General features: G+C 38.5%; 2 protein-coding genes across 3 annotated transcripts in view; one reads left to right on the forward strand and one right to left on the reverse strand.

The window, feature by feature from the left end:
• The window catches only part of SCLT1 (sodium channel and clathrin linker 1), a 30,250-nt gene extending 11,353 nt beyond the window's left edge, over positions 1–18,897 (forward strand). The window contains exons 10-21 of one of the 2 annotated variants that reach the window (XM_059470630.1): positions 1,516–1,606; positions 1,768–1,859; positions 2,451–2,628; positions 3,576–3,674; positions 4,145–4,216; positions 4,878–4,952; positions 5,434–5,579; positions 5,871–6,063; positions 7,408–7,604; positions 15,619–15,697; positions 16,778–16,873; positions 18,647–18,897. In XM_059470630.1, coding sequence (XP_059326613.1) covers positions 1,516–1,606; positions 1,768–1,859; positions 2,451–2,628; positions 3,576–3,674; positions 4,145–4,216; positions 4,878–4,952; positions 5,434–5,579; positions 5,871–6,063; positions 7,408–7,604; positions 15,619–15,697; positions 16,778–16,873; positions 18,647–18,715 — 1,387 coding nt within the window. In that variant the 3' untranslated portion in view covers positions 18,716–18,897. Of the gene's footprint in view, positions 1–1,515; positions 1,607–1,767; positions 1,860–2,450; positions 2,629–3,575; positions 3,675–4,144; positions 4,217–4,877; positions 4,953–5,433; positions 5,580–5,870; positions 6,064–7,407; positions 7,605–15,618; positions 15,698–16,777; positions 17,238–18,646 lie in introns of those variants that run through there. The other variant, XM_059470629.1, reaches the window with a different exon arrangement.
• A 10-nt stretch (positions 18,898–18,907) lies between these two features.
• JADE1 (jade family PHD finger 1) overlaps positions 18,908–20,731 on the reverse strand; it is a 79,801-nt gene continuing 77,977 nt past the window's right edge. The window contains exon 12 of the transcript XR_009418310.1: positions 18,908–20,727. The gene's annotated coding sequence lies outside the window, so the exon portion shown is untranslated. The remainder of the gene's footprint in view (positions 20,728–20,731) is intronic.

Below are 20,731 nucleotides of genomic sequence, written 5' to 3' on the forward strand. Positions count from 1 at the left end.
GGTGCAGACAATTATAATCCTTTGGCATGTTTTCCATAGTTTTTCATGATTTATGGGAATAGAGTACTAAGTCAGGAAAGCAAAAGTAGATTTAAAAAAAACCAACTTGTGTGTCAGAGAATTGAGGTTATCCAGGCCATACAAAGCTAATTTAGCTTTGTATGGCCTGGATAAAACACACAAATTAAGAAACTTGGCAGAGCTGGGGCATGGATCTGCATTTCAGAATCTTAAAGCTCCTAAACGGAGATAACTTGCCAAAATTAGGTCAAAGATATAGTGTACAATAAAGAATAAAAGCTGTATCTTTAGAATCAATTTGTTGCCTGTAAAATGCAGACCTCTGAATTTTATCTAACCCTGAACTTGGTTGTTTAAAATGCATTGTTAATACTTCAGATGTTCTAATATTTATGACCTTTTTATGTTTCTCTTATTTTTCCCTTCTCACACTGCCTTTTGAGTTTATATTTTGCTTTACAACACTTCTAAAATATTTTGCAGGAGGCAATTTAATGTCCTCCTGAATTTCCAGTACTTCTTGTAGGAGAAAGATGCCTTGTTTCAGATGGACTAAGGTCAGAGTTTTGGGCCCACACTGAAGACCATTTCTTTAGGAATAATGTTTTTATTGTAGTTTTTGCATCTTAAAGAAACTGTAACCCTAAACTAACTTATCCAATTAATTGGGTAAAATTGCTTGGATTGTATATTTTGCTTAAGATTTTCATGTAGGTACAGTACTCTTGACTTGTATGCCCTGAATTCAAAATCAGTATTTCTACAAGAAATATTTGGTTGAAGTTGATTGTTAAAAGTATGAAATATTTCCCAGCTTCTTTCATGACCATTGGTGCTGCAGTTTGCATGAGCTAATCTAAGACAGGTTTGCTCACTTTTACCTTTATGATAGAGTCAGTCATTGGTTTTTAAATTTAGCCTAATCTGCAGCCTGAATAATTGGGTTACACCCCAGGTGCAGCTCTCTGTGTCTTTCTTTTCCCAAGTCACAGGAGTGGCAGGGTTGCTTTTTTCAGCAGACTTTTCTACTGAGGATGAAGAGCCACTAGTCATTAACATGATTCACCAACTATTCCTGGGGATTTTTCCCCTCTTCTCCTTCAGCACATCAGCTGAATTCTTCAAAAGTGCATAATGATTGTTTTAATTAGTCCTGTTGCTTTAAAAAGTGAAATGTAATTCTGCAAAAGACTTCTCTATAAGATATCTGTGACTAATTATACCTAAGTTATTGAATCACTTGAACTTTTTGATTTCCTAGTCCTTCTTTAACCAATGCATACTCCTTCCTTATAATCTGTGAAGTAATTCCCACAGGACTTTTGGAGTTTGGTATTCCTCTCTCTCTGTGCCACATAGGGAGAAGGAGGAAAACCTCTTTTGCCCTGTGAGAACAGTATTGTGGAATTTTTCTGCTCTTCCCAGCTATTGTGACAAAGTTTTAATTGAGCCATTTTTTCCCCCTCTATTAAAAATGGTTTTTTTTGTATACAGGCAAGCCAAAATAGATGGGCAGGCAGCAAATGCTAAGCTTGAAGAAATGATGGCATTGAAAGAGAAGCTTCAGAGCCAATTGGAGAGAAAGGTATTCTAAGAAAGGAATTTCTGTTGCAACTGAGTGGGCAGTCATTTTCTGAATGCTGATATTAAATGAACTGCAAGTTGTTATCTAGCTTGTTTTATGTGATTATATCTTTATTTTGTTCAGCTCAGATCAGGACTGAGTAATACTTTCATTCTTTCCAGGAAGAAGACAGGATGTCTGCCCAGGAGAGAGAAACAGCATCTGACAAACGCTTGCAGCAAATGCAGTCCAACATAAAACAGCTGGAAATAAGGTAAAGAGAGCTCCTTGTGTGTTACTAACAGGATACATGCAAAAATTTATACCCTACAAAAATAGAGGGGTTGTCTGTCCTTGCATGTTTTGTGGCAAACATGTTAGGAAGTAACAAAGATAATCCTTCTGAGGCTCTCTTGTCCCTTCTCATGCCTGCCAATACTGACAATCATAATTAAATGAGAATTCCTGAGCTGTTGTGAAATTACCAGTGGCTTTCTCTCTCTAAAACTGTAGCTGCAACTTCATTGCCCACATCCAGTTATTCAGTTTCCTCCACAGAGGAAAACTTTATTTCTTCTGGGTCTGTTCTGTTCTGGTTTAATATAGAACATTTTCAGTGATGTATCCCAGGATATCACTGGGATTCTTCAAAGGATCTTCTGAGATTAGATATCTGAGTTAACTCCTATAATTCTGTTTCTTTCCAGGACTTGATTGATCACCAAACTCAAAACACTCTGTCCAAAAACAAGCAGAAAACAATGCAATTTGGGCAATTTATGAATAGATAGTTACTAATAGCTCAGTTTGAATGGATCAGTGTTCTGATTGACCATCACATTGTTAAATTTCTGCTATCTTGTAGATTGTGTGTGGCTGTTCAAGATGCTGAACAGCTGAGAACAGAAAAAGTAGCCCTGGAGGAACAGATCACAGAGCTTCAGGCCAAGTCTGCCAATCTAGAAAGTGAGACATATGATGCTGTTGCCAAAGTCCAAGATTGCATACAGCTCTTGGAAGAAGCTAACCTGCAAAAAAGTCAGGTAAGTCAGGTGTTTCCTAGAAATTAGGGTATTTAGAATACACAAGCTAGCTGCTTTCATTAAAATTAGTCATGCACAGAGAGCAAACTGGGATGTGACCACTCATCACTCAGATTTGTCATACAGTACAAACTTCAAAGCATATGTTGAGTGCCTGGATCAAGGTCATCTAAGTGATAACACTGTACCTAAATATGAATCTTCCAAACTTTTTGACAAGAGTTCAGGGTTTCTTATCCAGTACTGGTGTCAGGAAAAAAAAGGAAGGTTCTGTTATGAATTTATAAGTGTTAAAGACAAGACATAGGAAACAAGGAAAGTACAGAGTCATCAACAAAGAAACCTAGACATTGGAGGGCCTTAAAAGAAACTTTTTTATACAATGTGTGGTTAAACTATCACAGAAAAATGTTTGTGCCAAAAATATTGATATGAAAACAAGGCTTAAGCAGCCAAAACCAAGCAGACAATTCTTAATTTACTCCTCTGGCTTAAACATCCTGAATTTTTCAAACTGGGAAGAAAATTCAATGAACATAAGAAAAAAAGTCATGTTCAGTTAATGAACAGATTAAAAAACATGCACATTAATATACATATATGTTAACACTTTGTGTTTCAAATTGTTTTCTCCTTGCTCTGCAGGAGACTGAAGTGGAAATTTTGCTCTGGGTTCTTGTGCTTTCTTCTGTATAATTCCATGATCAGCCAAAATCTCCAAGTCCCAATAGAAAAAGGCATCTACTGACACTAATGCTTTGTGTGGTTCTGATTTACAAGAATGTGCATTTAGTGCCACATGTTTTCAGTGTCAGTGTTACTGAGCCTCAGTGTAAAAAGTAAAAGGGAAAAGAAAATGTTTTTTGAGCAATGTGTGTTTTTCTCTTGGTGCTCTTAGCATCACACGGAAATATCAGTGCTTTTTCATTTTGTTATTTTTCTTTTAGGCACTCTTTGGGGAGAAACAAAAGGAAGAAGAGATCAAAAAACTGCAGGATGAAATGTCTCAACTTGCAGAAAATACTGCTGCAAGAATTAGAAAGGAAGTAAGTTCTGATGTTAAGAAAGATGGGAAGATTTTTTGGATTTCCTCTGGTGCATGGTCATCACAAGCAGTTTTCTCACAAGAGTTTGGATAATATCAGTGGCAAGGCAGCATGGTGATAGCACCATCCTCTTCAGCATTTATTGTCCAGACATGTTCCAAACAAGAAGCAAAAGTGTTGGTGTCTCTGCAGACACTGGCTTGGAGAAGGCTGCACTGTGAAGATGTGAATGGCACTTGTGGTGTCTTCATTTGTGCTTTTTTGTCTCCTAAACACCCTCAATTAAAGTAGTGTGGATTGATAATAATCATTCTTCTAACATTTATGTCATAAGAGCTGTCAGTTATTGCTGTCCCAGCTATTTCCATGCTTTAGATACATGCACCACCTATATACTACATCTATATGTCAAAAAGCAAGATGGAAAAGAAGTTAGTGGGACTAATTTTGGAGTTTTGTTTTGGTCCCAGGTGGACACTGCAAAGAAGCAATGTAACATGCAGCTTTCTCGGCTGACAGAAGAAGTTTCAGCTCTTCAGATGGTATGGAGTTGAGTGATAAAAATATTTTCAGTAGCAAAACATTCTAAGACTTTAACTAAGACTTTTGCTGATCAAATACTTCCACTAGAATTTAGTATTTTAGGTCAATAATGAGTAATTGTGTAGGACAGTCCTCTATTGCTGTACACATTACATCCTGCATGTCTCCAGAGATGAATTCACTGGCATTTTGACAGTGAGATCTGTGCTCTAGAAAATATTTCCCATGTGATGGCACTTCTGAAGTATCCTCGTTTCTTTCATAGACTCTGAACTCAGCTTCCATGATTATCTTGTATGTGTAGAAAGGAAAGCTGATATGAAAGCTGAGAAAGTGTCCTAACAGAAAGTCTGTGTATCACAGACATCCTATTTCTGAATGGACCAGCAACTTGTAATAAATTATGCAGGTGACCAGAAGAATTCAGTGCTTATGCACCTATTTATGCATTAAATTTATTTTTAAAAGGTTTCATTTGATGTGCCTTGGTCTGTATATTGAGTGATCCTACAGAGAAATTAATGAGCAGGTAAACAAAATCAAATGCATCCATGGCAGCAGCAAGAACTGCATTTACACTGGGTGAAGTTTGGCTTCAGCACTTCTTGAGTTTTTATTTTGATTTATTAAATCTTATTTCAAAATTACTTCTATGAAAAGGAATGTGCAGAAAAACAAAGTCAAATTGAACGAGCCATTAGAGAAAAGAGAGCAGTGGAAGAAGAACTTGAAAAGGTAAGGCAATTGTATTTTTACATCACATTTAAGATCTCTTTACAGAAGGAAAAATACATAGATTTTTTTCCATTTTTCATATATTTCTCCCTTAATTTCTTATTTTATTTTTGAGTAAATGTTCTTATAAATTTTCATGTATTTACTTTAAGGTTGTTTGTATTTTATTTTTTTTTTAATCCAGAAATTTATTTTTTTTTTTAATCCAGAAGGTCTTTTAAAGCAGCAACACCAAACTGAAAAAGAAAGTTCTTTGAAAAGTGTAAAAAGTAAAAGAGATGTTTAGCATAACCAAAAGAATGCTGGTAGATATTCCAGTCAAGATCAATGGACATAATACAAAATAAATGTCTGATCAGATCATTGGAATCTTTCCTCTTTTTCAAGTGGCAGCAACAATGTTAGAAATACAGTTTAATTTTAAATCATGGGAAAAGAGGATGCAATGAGGAGTAAACTGACATGTGAGTTGGCTCTTCAGATTTACAGGGAGCACAGAGAGCACGAATCTGACAGCAGGAAGCTGGAGCAGCTGCATCAGAAGTATTTACTTGCAGAAGCTGCCAAGGATGACCTGCAGCGGGGTCTGCAGGTGACACAAAATAAACTGAAACAGCTGGAAATGAAGTAAGTGATGTTACAGATGTTTACAGAAGTAAGAAGAGAAAGCAGTGGAAACCACTTGGACTATTTGAACTTTTCAATGTGTGTTGTTAGGGCTTTGTCAAATCCTTTCATTCAGTAGCAGACATAGTATTAAGATACCACAATTGTGAAACTAAGATTGATTTTATCAATTTCATCATCATGATAACATTCTTTGCTGATTTGTGGATAGCTCCCAGTCTATTTCTTTCATTCTCTGGTTCAGGAGTTATTCAGTTCTTCAGTTGCAGCCAGACTTTCCTTCTCTTTTAGCTCTGAGGAAGAGAAATCCCGTTGCCAGGAAGTTATCAGTAAATTGCAAAGCACTCTGGATTCAGAAAGAGAAAAGAGTTCCTTTGTCAGTGAACAAAGACTGAAACTTCAGCAGGAGAATGAACAATTGCACAATGAAATGGAGGGTTTGAGAAAACTGGCAGTGGAGGCTCAAAAAAAAGCTAAAATCAAGGTATGGTGGGGTTTTTTTGTTTTTTCTTTGAAATGCAAGGCTGATATTTGCTTAGTAAGGCAGCAGTTCCAAGGAAAAAACATAAAATGTTTAAACTAAGATTGAGAGTTTCCAGATGCATCCTGGTTGCTGCTTAAAAGTATTTTATTGATGCGTTGTGTGTCCTCAGAATCCATGGGGGAACTCAATCTCTGCTAATTAAATTGCATTTTAATGTGTATTAAATTCTCCTTGATCAGAAGACCCCAAATGTTCTTTGCTTTAAATAAGCAATGAATAGATTAAATAATGCAATTCCCAATCTTTGTTTATTTATTGTCTCTAATGTGTCAGAAATCTTTGTCTGTCTGACTTTTTGCCCACAGTGTTCCTCTACTTGTGTGTCCACCATGTTGACAGGACAGTGTGTAACTAATAAATAATTTAACAGTGTGGCTCTCAAGCACTGTTTCTTATTTCCTGGGCAGAGGAAATTGTTCTCTATGCTTAGCTGCAAAAAAAAAAAGAGTGTTAATGTTCTTTTTGAATATTTTCCATTAAATGCTGAGCAGGCTGCAGGTGGGATAAGGAATCAGTAATAACCTTAACAGATTCAGGGTGCCTGTGGCTCCTGGATGGAGGAACAGCTTTCCTCCTTGACGTGCTTTCTGAAAGCTGCTCCTTTCCCCTCTGCAGTGTAAAGATACCAAAGAAAGGGATCTGAGGATCTGGAGCAATGAAGACAAGCAAGCAGCAAGGTGTTTTGCAAGGTGTGAGTGGGGACCAGCTCAAATCTGGCTTCCACTTTGCACTACAAGATAAAGCAAGCTGTGAAATTGAGCAGGGACTCTTGTACAAGTCCATAACCCTTTGCTTAAACAAAGGATGAGGATCTTGTAACAGAGAGGTGGTGGATGTGAAGCACAGAAAGCATATACTAAATCTTTGTCTGTCTCATTTTTAATCAGGCAGGCTTCCATTACAGTCACAGATAAGATTCACTGCTTGATTTCATTTCCCTCTGATGTACAAAGGGTTGCAGATGCAGTTATGAAACTCCTAACACATTTAGCTAGATGAAAAAGAACCAACTTGTTTCTGTGGAGGAAACACAAGGGAGAAGAATAAAGATTACTTACAAAAATAAGCATACACAGCTCATTATCCTTTATTGTCAGTTGTCCTATTTGCTTAAATTGGCTTTGGGAACACCTAGCTCTGAGTATATAATTAGAAGTTTAATTATTGTATCTTACACACTTCCAACAAACATTTATAAATTTAACTCAGGCATTGTAAAACAAATATAAAAAAAAGGTGAAGAGTGAGAGATTTGATTGTGCTGGATTTGTGGGGTGTTTTCAGATAAGCACAATGGAGCATGAGCATGCGGTGAAAGAACACGGGTACGAGGCTCGGCTCAGGGAGCTGGAGGACACCAGCCACAAGTCCAGCACTGAGCTCAGACGTCTCCTGGTAGCTCAGCAGAAAGCAACAAACAGGTGGAAAGAAGAAACAAAGAACCTCACTGAAACTGCAGAAGCCAGGATCAGTAAGCTGAAGTAAGTGCAGTTTTGTTCTCCTTCTGCAAAGGGTGGGTCAGGTGCTGTTTGGGGGGAAAACTTGTGGTGAAAACCCATAAAGAGCAAATCATCCAGACTCAAAGATGTGCTTGCATCAAAACAAAGTGATCTAAACTGTGATGCTCTCTGAAGTCAGCACTGAAGTAAAACTTTAATTGTTTCATTATCTTGTAGATAATGTGTAAGGTCTTGTAATGACAAAAAGCAAATGGAATATATTACTTTTCATTTTTCTCCTTTAAGATACAGCACATTCAATTTAGGCAATTTTAACTTTAGATTATGAGAACTTCTGTACCTCTTCAGAAAAGCCATAACATCAGTTGTGGAGTGAATCTCCAGACTTCTAAAATAAACTGGACAAAAACCTCTTGGAATGTACATCTAATGTGCTCTACTGAACAGTTGCTGTTATAAATGAAGATAAAAATGGGTTGTGTGAGTCTCCTAAGAAAAAAATACTGTATAAACTTTGTGCATTTGTATAACTTATACATAATATAATTTGCATAACTTTGCTCTTAATTCATCCATATTTCTAAGCTGATGCTTGTATTTTGCAGTGCAGAATACAAGAATATTTTCAGTTTTGCAAGTGTCCCCTGTGCTTCATTTCTAGGCTCAGGAAATGCTGTCAGTTAGCTCAAGTAGGCTATTAATTTGAGATTAAATCAGCCTGGTGTTTTTATAGAACTGCAGAGAAGTTTATGTCCTCAAGATCTCCTCTTCTTCATAAGTGCTTAAAACTTGAAGGAGGTTGACACACTGGTCCACAATAACCACTAAAATAGGAAGCCTTATTTCATTAGTGTAATTTCTTTAAAATTAAAGTAGTTAGAAAGGAATATAACACTGCATTGCCTTTCAGTAGATTTGAGAAGAATTCAGGTTGTCTATCTCTGTTAACTTGATAAATTTGAAGCAGCCCTTTAATCACTTAAAGTGATTCACTCATGTGGTTCTTTGCTGAAAGTGATTTTAGAAGTTGCTTTGCTATCATGTTAACATGGAAGCTAAGCTTTTCCCTATTAAAATTGGGAACCTGTGAATTCTACCTTTCCTTTCCTTTGGGGTAGTCCTGGGGTTTTTTCATGTTTTATTATTAATGTAATACTTTACATATTCTCAGCTTCACTCATATTTCCAGTACCCCATGCAATTTCTGTAGTTACAGTTCCTGAAGCATAGCTTGGCTGTCAGAATTCCAGTGGTGTGAGTGGAATTAGAACCCAGCTCTAAACACAAGCCAGGAAAATCTACTTTGCCACTACTGTTAACCTGGATATCCACCTTTGCAGTGAAATACATGCTCATCTTTTCTTTCCCTAAGCAAACAGTTACAGGGGGCTTTTAACCTTATCTGTTCAGGTACAGGCTGGCTTTACTTTCCACTAAAACATCCTGCATTTTGCAAAGGTTATTACTAAACAGTTCCTTAGGAAAGGGAAAAGCCTCTTTCAGAAGACAAGAGCATTGAGCCTGTTTGTGAGACACTGGGAGCTGATTCACTGACAGTTTTAGTGGTGTAGCTTCACTCTATGTAATTACCTGGCTCTTACTGATACTTTTTAAGCTTCTTTTGCAAATGCAGTAACTGGAGAAGAAAATTATTTTGCAATCTTTCATGCTAAGGTAAATTTCAGCTCTCAAACTTGTAGTTTATTTTCTGTGAATCAAAATACAAAACTTCACAGCTGAGCATCTGGGTTCATCACTACATCCTGGATGTGGTTCAGCAAGTTCCACTTAAAAGGAGAAAACTGCAGACTTCCAAAATAATTAAAGTTATCTGTGATATAGCTGTTTTCCCTCTAAAATCTTTACTGTTCAGTGTTAAAATGTTGTTACAGCAGACCAAAAGATTTAGACCTTATTTATCTGCAGCAAAATGCTGACATAGGAAATACAAGGAAGTCTGCTTTGTGAACCTGGATGAAAAGTGGGTAATAAATCTTGAAAATGTCCCTATTTATGTGACTTCAGTAGGTATTTTGGTGCAAGTCTAAAAGCTAAGTCAGTTAGTTTATGATATGGTTTTGTGTGTTATGCCTTTTCATAATGGACAAACTAGAAATAAAAGTCTTTGTTAGGCATTTGCTCTACCTGGCAAGGAAGCTGGCAACAGAAACAGGAAGGTTGTCATTTATACTGACACCAGGAATTTGGTGTTAAATCTGTGCACTGATGCTCTGATATCATGGTGACAAGTAGTCTGACTGACCCTTATCAGTATTATCTGGAAATTTTAAAGCCAGCTTGTTTTTTCACCCTATATTCCAGACACTCAGCAATGTAGTGCAGAATGCAGTTGGTATGAAAATCAGCTCCAGAATTTACATTGTAGTAATTATTCAGCACAACAGTCCTTGCTTATACTATAAATGTATAATTATCATATTTCTTTTCATCTATCACAATAACATTTTGACTGCAGGTACAGAACAGCAAGCAGCTTCTTACTGTGTTGGGAACTAAAATCAAGTTGCTGATTATTTAACAAGCAGAATAATTTTGCAGCAAATGCATTTATCGGGGAAATTTCATTAAGAACACAAAATAAGACTGATACTGGTAATGGATTAATTAATCTATTGTTAATTAAATGCTGTGTTTGAAAGGTCTCTTGAGGCTAATGCAGGAAATGTTCTCACCAAGCCTCGTGGTGGGGTCCAAGGGAACAAAGGATCCCTGTAAATAGGTGAGCAAATGCAGAGGGTGTGTTGGTGACATCTAGCAGAATTCAATTTCTTAACAAAAATACAGTTTTTAACAAGAATCATTACTCTTGCAGCATGCTAATGTGTTTTATAGCTGAGTGGTTTTTAGGAAGTTATAAACTTCCTAACCAAGTCCTCTCCATGTGTGTGGGGGAAGCATTTTGGATTGCATTGCACCAGGAGGCTGCTGGTAGTGCAGCTCCCATAAACACTGACTCAGTGTCCCATTTGTTGGTGTAGGTGTTTCCCATTCCTTTGCCTCAAAGTCAGGGTGGTTTTCCAGTCCTGTCCTCATTGCTTTCATTTCCCATGTGAAGGTGTCTGAAGCATTTTTGGCTTTTTATTAAACTGACCAGCAGCAGCTGCTAACTTTTCCACATTCTGTGCTGCTCATTTGTCATGTTCTAGGTCTGCAGGGTTTTGTTGGTGAGGTGTAATCCATATGCACAAAGGAAGCATTAAATAATTCTAAAGAATGAAGCAGCACTAGTGAATGTTAGGTTTTTGATCTGAAAAAAAAATTAAGAAGTAAAAGTAAATTTTGCAAACTGTAATGGTAGAGCATATTATGTAAACAACCTAAGAATCTAGTGGATCAGTGAAAAAACTGTAGATAGAAGTGTTGATAAGTAAATTGATCCTTCCAAGCTTCACTGAAAATTATACTGTGCTTTTCTGGACCTTTGGGTCTCATTCAAGTTAAACATGGAACTGTTGCTGATAAAACTGAACTGGGAATTCAGATCCAGGGCTGAAACTGGAGGCAGTGTACTGAGTACTTGTAGACTAAATTACATTTACATTTCCTTCATACAAGTGTATTACAGTCTTCATTTATGAGAAGCTTTCTTGCCTCTGAGCATCCTAACCTGCTGCATGCATCTTAAGGAGAATTTCTGGGTAACAGACCTCATCTTCACCTTGCAGAAGGGCAAGGAGCCACTTTTGCTTCACTTTCATTGTCCCAGTCAACCCTGAAGGTGTCTGAGGAGGTCACTGCTCCTTGTCACACAGGTCATCATTCCAGATACAAACTTTTCTCTTGGCAGCATGGCCAACAACTCACTGCCAAGTTTATTCCCTTTATTCCCACAGTGTCTGCTCTGGCAGAGTCAGAAACCAAACTGCTCTGACCCCTGATTGCATCCATGGTAAATGTACTTGGAGTGCTAATATGTACTGAAGTGAACTTAGCCAGCAAATGCTTGTAATTATAAAATAGTAGTAAAATAGTATAAAGTGAGTGATCATTGTAAAAAGTTGTAAAAAAAAGTCATCCTTCATATTCTTTATAGGAATTTAATTGGAAAACAGAAGTATAGAAATTTTATAAAACTGTCAAACTTCTTTCATGATATTGAAAGAGCTTTTAAGTCTTGGTGAATAATTAAAGTATTTTATGTTAATCAGATTAACTGATTCTTTCCCCTGGTCCTGTATATGTGGATTTTTGTCCATGTAATCCAAATAACCAAATCAGACTTAGTGTTGAAAAAGCCATTTTGATCTCCAGTGTCACTTCTCCACAAATGGCTGTTGAATTTGATAAGAACTAGAAACAATCCATGTTGCTGTTATTGCTGACCTACAGGGTGCAGAGCTTCCAATTATAAAGCTTTAGGCTCTCAGTGGGAATGTCCCAAAACTTTAAGGTGATCTGCCTTTGACAGCCATGGTGAAAAACTCAATGCCAAGTGCTTTTTACTTTTCTTGTCTTCATTTGAAAGAATTTACCTTTGAAAGAAGTGAGGAAAGCACACACAAGATTTTAAAGGCTCTTGCATTGAGTGAAGCACTATAATCCAGAAGAATGGTTCCACATCTGGCCACATCTGGATGAGCCTGCTCTTGTTGCTTTACAGCATCCCTGTGAAGCTCTGTAGCTCTTCAGACTTCAGCTGAGAAGAAGAAATGACACAGCACATAGGAAGTGGAATCAACAATACCAAAGGGATGTTTAGGAAATTTGTAAATTGGAAGGAAATAAACTCAGTAACAGCAGAAGAGAGGGTAGAGTGGGAAGGGTTGAAAGAGACAGTTCTGACAGCAGGATTCAGGCAAAACCAGGGTAATTCAGTCTGCCAGCATCTGCTCAAATAAAATGAAGTGACAGACTTTGCAAGTTTTAAACATAAGGGAAGATGATTGATTTGTTCTGTAAAGCCCACCTTTACAGGTCTGTACATAAATGCACAAATGCAAAAGATGGTTAATCATATCTGCCGTCTCATTGGCATATATTTTTTGCAATATCAGTATTTTTTGTAGCTTTTTATGTCCTTACCCTGAGAATGAAAATTTGGGGTAAATAGAGAATTTTGCAGGTAAGCAGATAAACCCTTGCCAGACTCTGCAGCAGTGGCCAACACCAGGAGCTTATTTTTGTTGAACATGCTTCTGGTTGGAGCAATAAGATTCACATGGATAAACAAAGTTTTCTATTGAATCCAATGACTGAATCATCCCAGAATGCCCTTCAAGTGGGCTAGATCTGGACAACTGCAGACAAGGAGAAAGGTCAATCCCCTAACTTAAAAACCTGACAGGAAACTGACAGTTCTCTCAACTTGCCATGGATATTGCTTTGGCCTGTCAGACACACGGATGACTGCTCAGTTCACCTTGAATAGGGGTAGAAATAGGTGTACACAGGTCTGTTCCTCTAAAAAACAGTGCATGAAACAATTTATAAACATTGGCTTAAACTATACAGGGTGTAGGTTTGCTTCCATGAAACATGGCATTTGAGGAGCTTTAAAATCTGAACTCTAATTACAGAAGTAATAAAATGCAGTAACAATATACAATGTGAACAAACAAATTAATAATCTTAGTCATCTGCCATTATTGTGTAGTAGCAAGATATAACTTTTGGGGGGGAGTGGGATAAAAAACACTTGTAGCATAAACCCATTAATTTGAGTAACTATACAGAATGGCTTAATTTCCTTAATAGTCACTTGCATGATAATTGTCAGTACTTAACAAAAGGGAATCCTTGCTATATTGTTTTTATATTTAAAGACTTTGCTTAGCTTAAGCCATCTGACTGCAGCTATTTTGGGTGTCTTTGTTCCAGTTTTTGCCTCTGACACATTTCTTTGTCATAGCTGGAGTCCCTGACTCATCAGTAGGCATGTGTGGGGTTTGGAGTTCTCTGTTTTTATCTTTTCTGTGATTGAAAATAGTCTGCCTCTGTGGAATGACCTTTTTTGGTGGCAATATATGAAGTGTTAGCCATGAATGCTTTCTCCTTAGTACAGGGAGTGAATTGCATGGCATCTTGAGATGAGGAAGTTGCCTCTTTTTCTGAAACATTATTCTTGGCTGCACTTGTGCAATGTTTGGCAGCCATAGCTGCTTATTTTAAGATGTTAATTAAAGAAAAAAAATCTTACCAGGATGAGAGACAGCTGCAGGTACTGGCAGGATACAAAATTCATAATTACTAAGAGTAACTGAAGCATATTATAGTATAATTCAACCAAAAAAACAGCTGGCACATGATATATTTGTCATGAGAGCTTTGCAGAAAGCACTTGCTGCAGCTGGTGGATTTATCACCCGTCTGCTGAAGTGCTGCAAGCTCACCTTTTGTTTCCTACTCACTTAGCACAATGTGCAGTGGGGGCTGCTGTAATTATCCAGCAGTTGGGGTTATTGCTCAGTTCTAATATTGAGGTCTCATAAGTTGTGTTTGGGGGAGGGCTAACACTCAGAATGAATCAACTGTCTGGCTCAATAGCCATCACATTTCCTGATGCTTACAAGGTTAAACTGTTTCCTTTTAAATACGTGTTCAGTGTGATCTCATTATAAAAATAATTTCTTGATCACAGCTGTGTATGAGCCTGTAAACTCTGTTTATGGTCTGTGCTGCTAAGCATGCTAATTCCACACCTCAGCACAAGCACAGGAGACAGGCTCCTTTCAGTAACTCACAATTTTTAGGACATCTAAAAATTGGTCTCCTATATTGAAAATGCCTCATTTGATGCTTGGTACTAATTACAGAGGACAAATTACAAAAACAGTGTTACATACTAGCACTTGATCCAGCAATCTTAATTCTTACTTTTATATCAAGTGCTCACATGTGATAACAGGTATAACCTATAGATGTTAACTGTTTAACAACCTTGAAGTATCTGCCTATGGACTTTCATTTCTAAGTTCAAAGTTGTTGAAGCTCTTGTGATATTTTTTGGGACTGGTGAAAGAGATTGAGATGGTGGGTTGAGAACAGGTGAGTGGAAATTCCTTACCAGCTGTAGTGGTGACCTTATGTTACACATATATTGCAACCTTGTATTTCAAATGCCATGTATCAGTTTTCAAACTTTTACAAAGTACTAAGTTTAAAAGTTTATAAAAGCAAATCATTGTTGAGAACCAAGTACCATCATTAAAATAGCAGACTTTAAGGTGAAAACCTGAGGTTAAAGTATCTGCTGCCTTACCTCCATTCCCTCAAAAAGAATAAAGGCTTTAGCTTCCCATGCAGTCTGAGCAACAGGTAGAGCATTTAAGGTGAGGTGGTAGAGACTGGTCAGAGGTTAGAACAGCTCACTTAGGTTTGCATCTTTCCCTGGCCAAAATTACTGGAGTTGTGTCTTTAGTCATCCTTCTTCTTGTCCTCATAGAAGGCTATAACTGTTTCCTTTAGGCACTAGCTCAGAGATTGTCTGTCATAACCCAGATGTTTTTTGTCTTCAATACTGTGTAAACTGAAGATCACTAAAATTCATTCAGTATAAAAGTAAAAAGACTGCTTTGAAGTAGGTGGTATTTTCCTTTTCCTCACGAAGTGTCACATTGTTGTCTGTCTCAAAAGTATAGAATGATTTATTTTTAGGTACTTCAAAGCACCTTTAAAAATGCCTACATTGAGGTCTGGTTATGGAACACTAATTAGAATGTTAATCTTAATATTGAACTTACTGTGCAAAATGTAGCTTATATTTATTACATACTAGATAGCATGCTTCCAAAATAAGATTCAATAAACAGGGGGAAAAAACCCTGTAAAATGTCAAGTGCTCTTGACAAAATCTTGCTGATTCCAACAAATGCATCTTGTTCCTCTGCCATTACACTTTTGAATGCACAGCATGAAGAAGTGCTGTGTGCTGCTTTTGAAATGGGTGGTTCAAGAGTAACCCTGCAATTAAAACCCACCACAAGCCTCCACAATTCAGGGAACTATCTATGAAATGACATTCCAATAACTGAAGTACCTCTGTTTGCCAATCAGCATCTTTTCTTGTGATTCCCAGAAGTGAGCTGCGTCAACAAAAACTCCGTAGCCAGGAGCTCATTTCCCAGCTGGAAATAGCAAATGAGAAGGTAACTGAGGTAAGATAATGACTGATGTGACAGCTACTTTCAGTGTGCATACACTTAAGATCTTAGCAGAAACCTATTTAGGTGAGTTATGTTGATGGCTTAGAGAAAATTAAGGATTTTTGACAGGGATAGGCAGTAACAGTTGGGAAGCCTCACTGTGTTCTTGCTGACTGACGTGTTCCAATGGCAGGAGGACAAATGAACTTTACTCTCAAATTACAGAAGTGAAAGAGGAATTCATCTTTCTGTCTTTCTAAGTGACTGATCTAGCAATTCTGGACAAATTTCAGGAAATGTTTCTGGACTTAACTTCTGCCTGTGAATCCCAGGCACACAGGGATTATGTGTAATGTGGCACATTCAGATACCAAGTTCTCCACATGCTGTGTGTATGCAGAATTTACATTCTGTGTCCATATATGAATATAGCTAAAAGCATTATCCATTAAAGATGAAGGGCAGGGCTGTTTTGGAATGTGCATTGTTCAATAATTAATGGGCACTTTAGGAAAGGGCTTTCCTGTCAGCCTTATAAATCTGGGATAACATCCAGTTCTATCCAGGGTAAGTCCATCTCTCCTGTTTTTTTTTTTTTTTTTGTAGTGCTGTGTTATTTAGAGGACAAAAATGATATGAGAAGTGAGTAAAGGCTGTTTAAGAAAGGCTTTTTACTGACCCTTTGAAGGGAAGAGAGGAGATCTGTAGCAGGTTTATCATTCCATTTGTGTTATCTACTGTATTCTTCTTTCTTCTGAACTAAATAGCTAAAGCTTTTACTTTGTAAAGTTGCATGGATTAAATAGCCTGAATTAAAATGTTAGCCTTAATCCATCTTGCTTCAAGGTGGTGAAATGAGTAAAAGTTCCCCTGCTGACTGATTGATTGGAAAAGTCAGATGATGTCACATTTGAGCTGGAAATTATCTATAATGTGTCAGCAGTTTGTCCTCAGGCTTTTATTGTAAAGGAAAAACAGTTCCACTTCTGACATTCCTCTTGTGCTAAGCTTCTTTTTGCTACTTTATCCAGTGAATGAGTGGCTTCAGTGAAAAAGAACTTGGCAGTGTGATGAGAGATTGTGTTTCCACAGGATGAGACACTGATGATGGAGTATCGGGAATACATCGACAGGCTGCAGAGGCGGCTCAGCCAGGCAGAACAGAGAGCAGCCACAGCATCCCAGCAGGTACCCAGCCCACAAAAAGTCTTATCCCAGCACTTGGAATGTGCAAAAGTACTCACTGTGCATCATTCCTGAGGCAGAGGTGATCACTCATGAGCATTATTGCCAACACGATTTTAACAAGCTTGGATTTTGGACATGTCACCTTCTGACAGGGTATTTGACAGCTTAGGTTTGTTTGTGGAATTTGATATGAATGAAACCTGGAGGTTCAAAATGTGTGAATGAAGGTGTACATGGCAAGTTAGCAAAGACAAAAAAAACTTTAAATAACTGTAGCTCCTGTTTGCTGGGGTGCACCCACTGCAGTTACCACTGGCTGTGTGCAACAGCTGCAGCAGCTCCTGCAGTGGTAAAAATTGTGCAGACAGAGTAGAAAATGCTTGTTTCTTTCCAGGCCATTAGAGAGGTAAAGGAGAGAGAGTGGATCCCTCTTGGTATTCAGTTTTTCCATAGTGTTTCAGCTGTACAACTTGAAGCAAATCCCACAGTGTTTATACACTGAGTTCAGTTTTTGTGCCAAGGAAGTTCATTACTCAAGTTGGCCTCCTATTAAGTAAAGATGGTCTTTCTGCCTTCTGCTTTTTTTTTACAGTGATTTAGGAAAACCATTTGCAAATTACAGCTTGTTAATGTGGGTGACCCCATGTGAGCTGCAGAGAGGAGAGATGTTTGGCTGACCTAAATTGCTCAGTTAGGACAAATGGCATTTTTTTTCTCAACAGCAGAGAATAAATGGGCATAGCTGCCAAGCTGTCATAACATAAGCTGTGGTTCCTGGCTCTAAACGCTCTCTGTCATGACAAGGTCTATTCAGCTGCTAAAGATTTGCTCTGAAAGATGAATTTTTATGTTTTTTGACCTCCTGTTTGTTATGTGGGTCTGTTTAGCTCTAATGCTTCTAAGATGCTGTCTTCCCATAAAATCCCAAACATCCTTATGTCACATTTCAAGGGAATAAACTCCTGGCCTTGGTGCCCATAGAGGAAGAGGTCTTGCTGTTCCTGGAAACATTGGTAATTAGCTGTTCCTCACCAGGTTTCTCTCAAGGATAACAAAGAGATTTGATGTTGCACAGCCCAAATGCTGTTGCCAGACTTCAGAACTGCTGTGCCAAGCCCCTTCCTTTTTCTCTCCACCCCAAAAAAACACATACTGGCACTGTCCCTGCTCAAAGTCTCCAGTAGTGCTGCAAGCATGTCCCCTCTTCTGAGTCTGGGTATTTATTCTCTCCTAGGCCCCAGAGGGCTGAATGTTCACATGTGAATTCCATCAGAGCAATGATTCTCTCTATTCCTAACCTGCAGGCTGAGGGCTGCTTTCTGCATTGTGTGTTTTCACTACATTATCCACCTTCACTGTAAAATTGTATCAGATATAGAGCTAGACTAGGAGGGAGCCTAGAAATTACACTTCTATTGTGGTCAGTTCACTGACTGTAAATCTTAGCTTATTCTGAAGTAATAGTGACTCAGTAAGAAAGATAAAACATACAAGACAATGTTTGCACAAATGTAAAACACCTATCCTGTAGGTGTCTTTTAAAGTGAGTTCCTGCTACCTATCATCTTGTATTCTCTGGGGTCTGAAATAAGACAAAAGCAGTAGTCATCTACAGAGTACATTGTAAATTCTGCTGTTTATCCCAAATTCACACTGCCTGTGCTTGTTCCCCCTCCTTCATGACACATTCAGTATGGAAGTTCTACTGTTACTCTTACTTTGATCCTACAAAGAATTATTATGAAGCTATCACCTGCTTCTGTTTCATTACAGCTCAGCCTGCTAACTACACAGAATAAAAAAGCTGCTTCCCTGAAGGATCTGGATCTGGAAACTATTTAAACACATGTTTTTATCATTCCTTTATCAACTCCCACTCATGTTGGGAGTTAGGAGGGTTGCTGGAGAAACTTCATATTGGAGCACTACAGTCAAAAGCACAGCAAGGCTTGTAGAACAAATTCTGGTAAGAAAAGGAGTGGGTGAAGATCCTGTCTCTGTATGGACAATAAAGATTGGAAGAAGTCTGCAAAATGTTGTCATTCAAGTCCTTTAATGTAGCAAATGAAAAAAGCTGGCACAGTGCTGTGGCACATTCAGGGTTTTTGGTCTAAAATCCCGTAGCTCCAACTGTGACAAGATTGTGTACAGGGAGTACATAACACTTCTGCTGAAATTCATCTTGGCTTTGCTCATGTGCAGTCAGTATCTTTTTAATTGTTCTGTATAGTGCAGGTAACTTGGGAACAGTTTGAAGATCCTTTGTGAATTATAATTAGACTCATTACAGCATGAGTGCCAGAGTTGCTCTCTGGTTGGTCAGTATTTGAGTGCCAGAGTTGCTCTTTGGTTGGTCCAGTGTTTGAGCTGCACGATGCCTCTGTTGCCTTCCAGTGTAAAGAATTCAGTTTGGTTTGGTTTGATTGCCCTAAGGTGCAGGTGATAATGAAAATGCTGCTGTGGCTACTCGGCTCATTCCTAAGCTCTGTCATCTTCCTACAGTTGTGCTTTTTCTTCTTAATGTACTATTAATTTCATAATTCTTTTACAATTCCTTGCTTTTCTGTTGGTCTGCTCCCTTGGTTTGGACGTATCTGGGAAATTCCATTCTCTTACTTCAATTTGCACCAGGGTGAAGTCACCTAGCCCTTATGCCCTTTGCAATAGTGGGTTTCAGCTGTACAGATGCCAAGATGTGGGAATCCTCTTGTACATGGGGATTTTTGATAGTTGAGACAGGTCATAGCTATCATTATACAATTACAGCCAAAGTCCATTTTCTCTTTTAGCATATAGTACAAGCATTTGATAGGTGTTGCACTGATTTTGAAGTGCTCACATCTTGGCCTTGACTGACATAATTGCTTGTCCTTCCACTTCAATGTGAAGAGTGCAGTTCTGGTTTCTGACCTCTCATTCAGCTGCTGGGTAGTACTTGATGGAAATGTCTCATTTGTGTCCATGGCAGTGGACCTTCACCATGTTTGCATTTCAGAGGACAGAGTTGAGCTGATCTCCCCTGTGGAAACAAGACTTTGTGCTGCCTCCTGAAATCTTGGCTGTTCAGGTAGAGCCTGCAAGATAGATCCACCCTCAGAAACAATTCCTGCTTGCTGCAGGGAATGCCACTAGTTCCTAGAGTGGTTGCTCTTTCTTCTTGATAGATGCCTGTATCCACTGCAATCTCTAAATCTCAATTTTGGTTAAAAGATGTGGAAGATTCTCCAAAAGAACACAGATACATTTTTCAGACACTCCAAGTGTCTGTTTGGGTGAGGTTTTCATCAATCAGCAGAGTGATACAGAGGCAGGCAAGTGGCAGGCACCTTGTTTCCATTTGCATAATGCACAGCTGAGATGATGACAGGCCACCTGGAAGATTTTGTGTGAGCCATTAATCCCCTTCACTGCTCAAAGGCAGGCTCTGGCTGTCAAGTGAAACCCGGCTGGAAGGGGCAGGCACTCCTCAGGATTTGGGTATTTGTTCCTGGAGGCCCAGAAGGGCACCTGCAGGCTTCCATGTTAATTATGGGAATATTCATTTCACCTTGGGGTGCAGCTCCTGCCTGGTGGCTGTTTGCCAGAACAGGAACTGTAGGGGTGACACAAAGCCAGGGGCAGCAGAGCAATTCCAGCAGATGACACAGCAAAGGAAAAGATTTCTGTCCTGGTCACAGAGAGGAATGTGGTGACATGGAGCTGATCACACACCCAACACCTCCTTTATTTCCCTGAGGTGGCTAGAGGAAGCTGCTCCTAAATTGGGAGATCTGTTTTTTTCAAGATGGATTGCTCAGGGTGTCCTTTCACAGCCTTTTCTTGCTCAGCACCAAGTCCATTCCATGTTTCTGCACCTGG

This window comes from Ammospiza nelsoni, chromosome 4 (assembly GCF_027579445.1).
Source record: "Ammospiza nelsoni isolate bAmmNel1 chromosome 4, bAmmNel1.pri, whole genome shotgun sequence".
In the NCBI taxonomy this organism is placed as follows: domain Eukaryota; kingdom Metazoa; phylum Chordata; class Aves; order Passeriformes; family Passerellidae; genus Ammospiza; species Ammospiza nelsoni.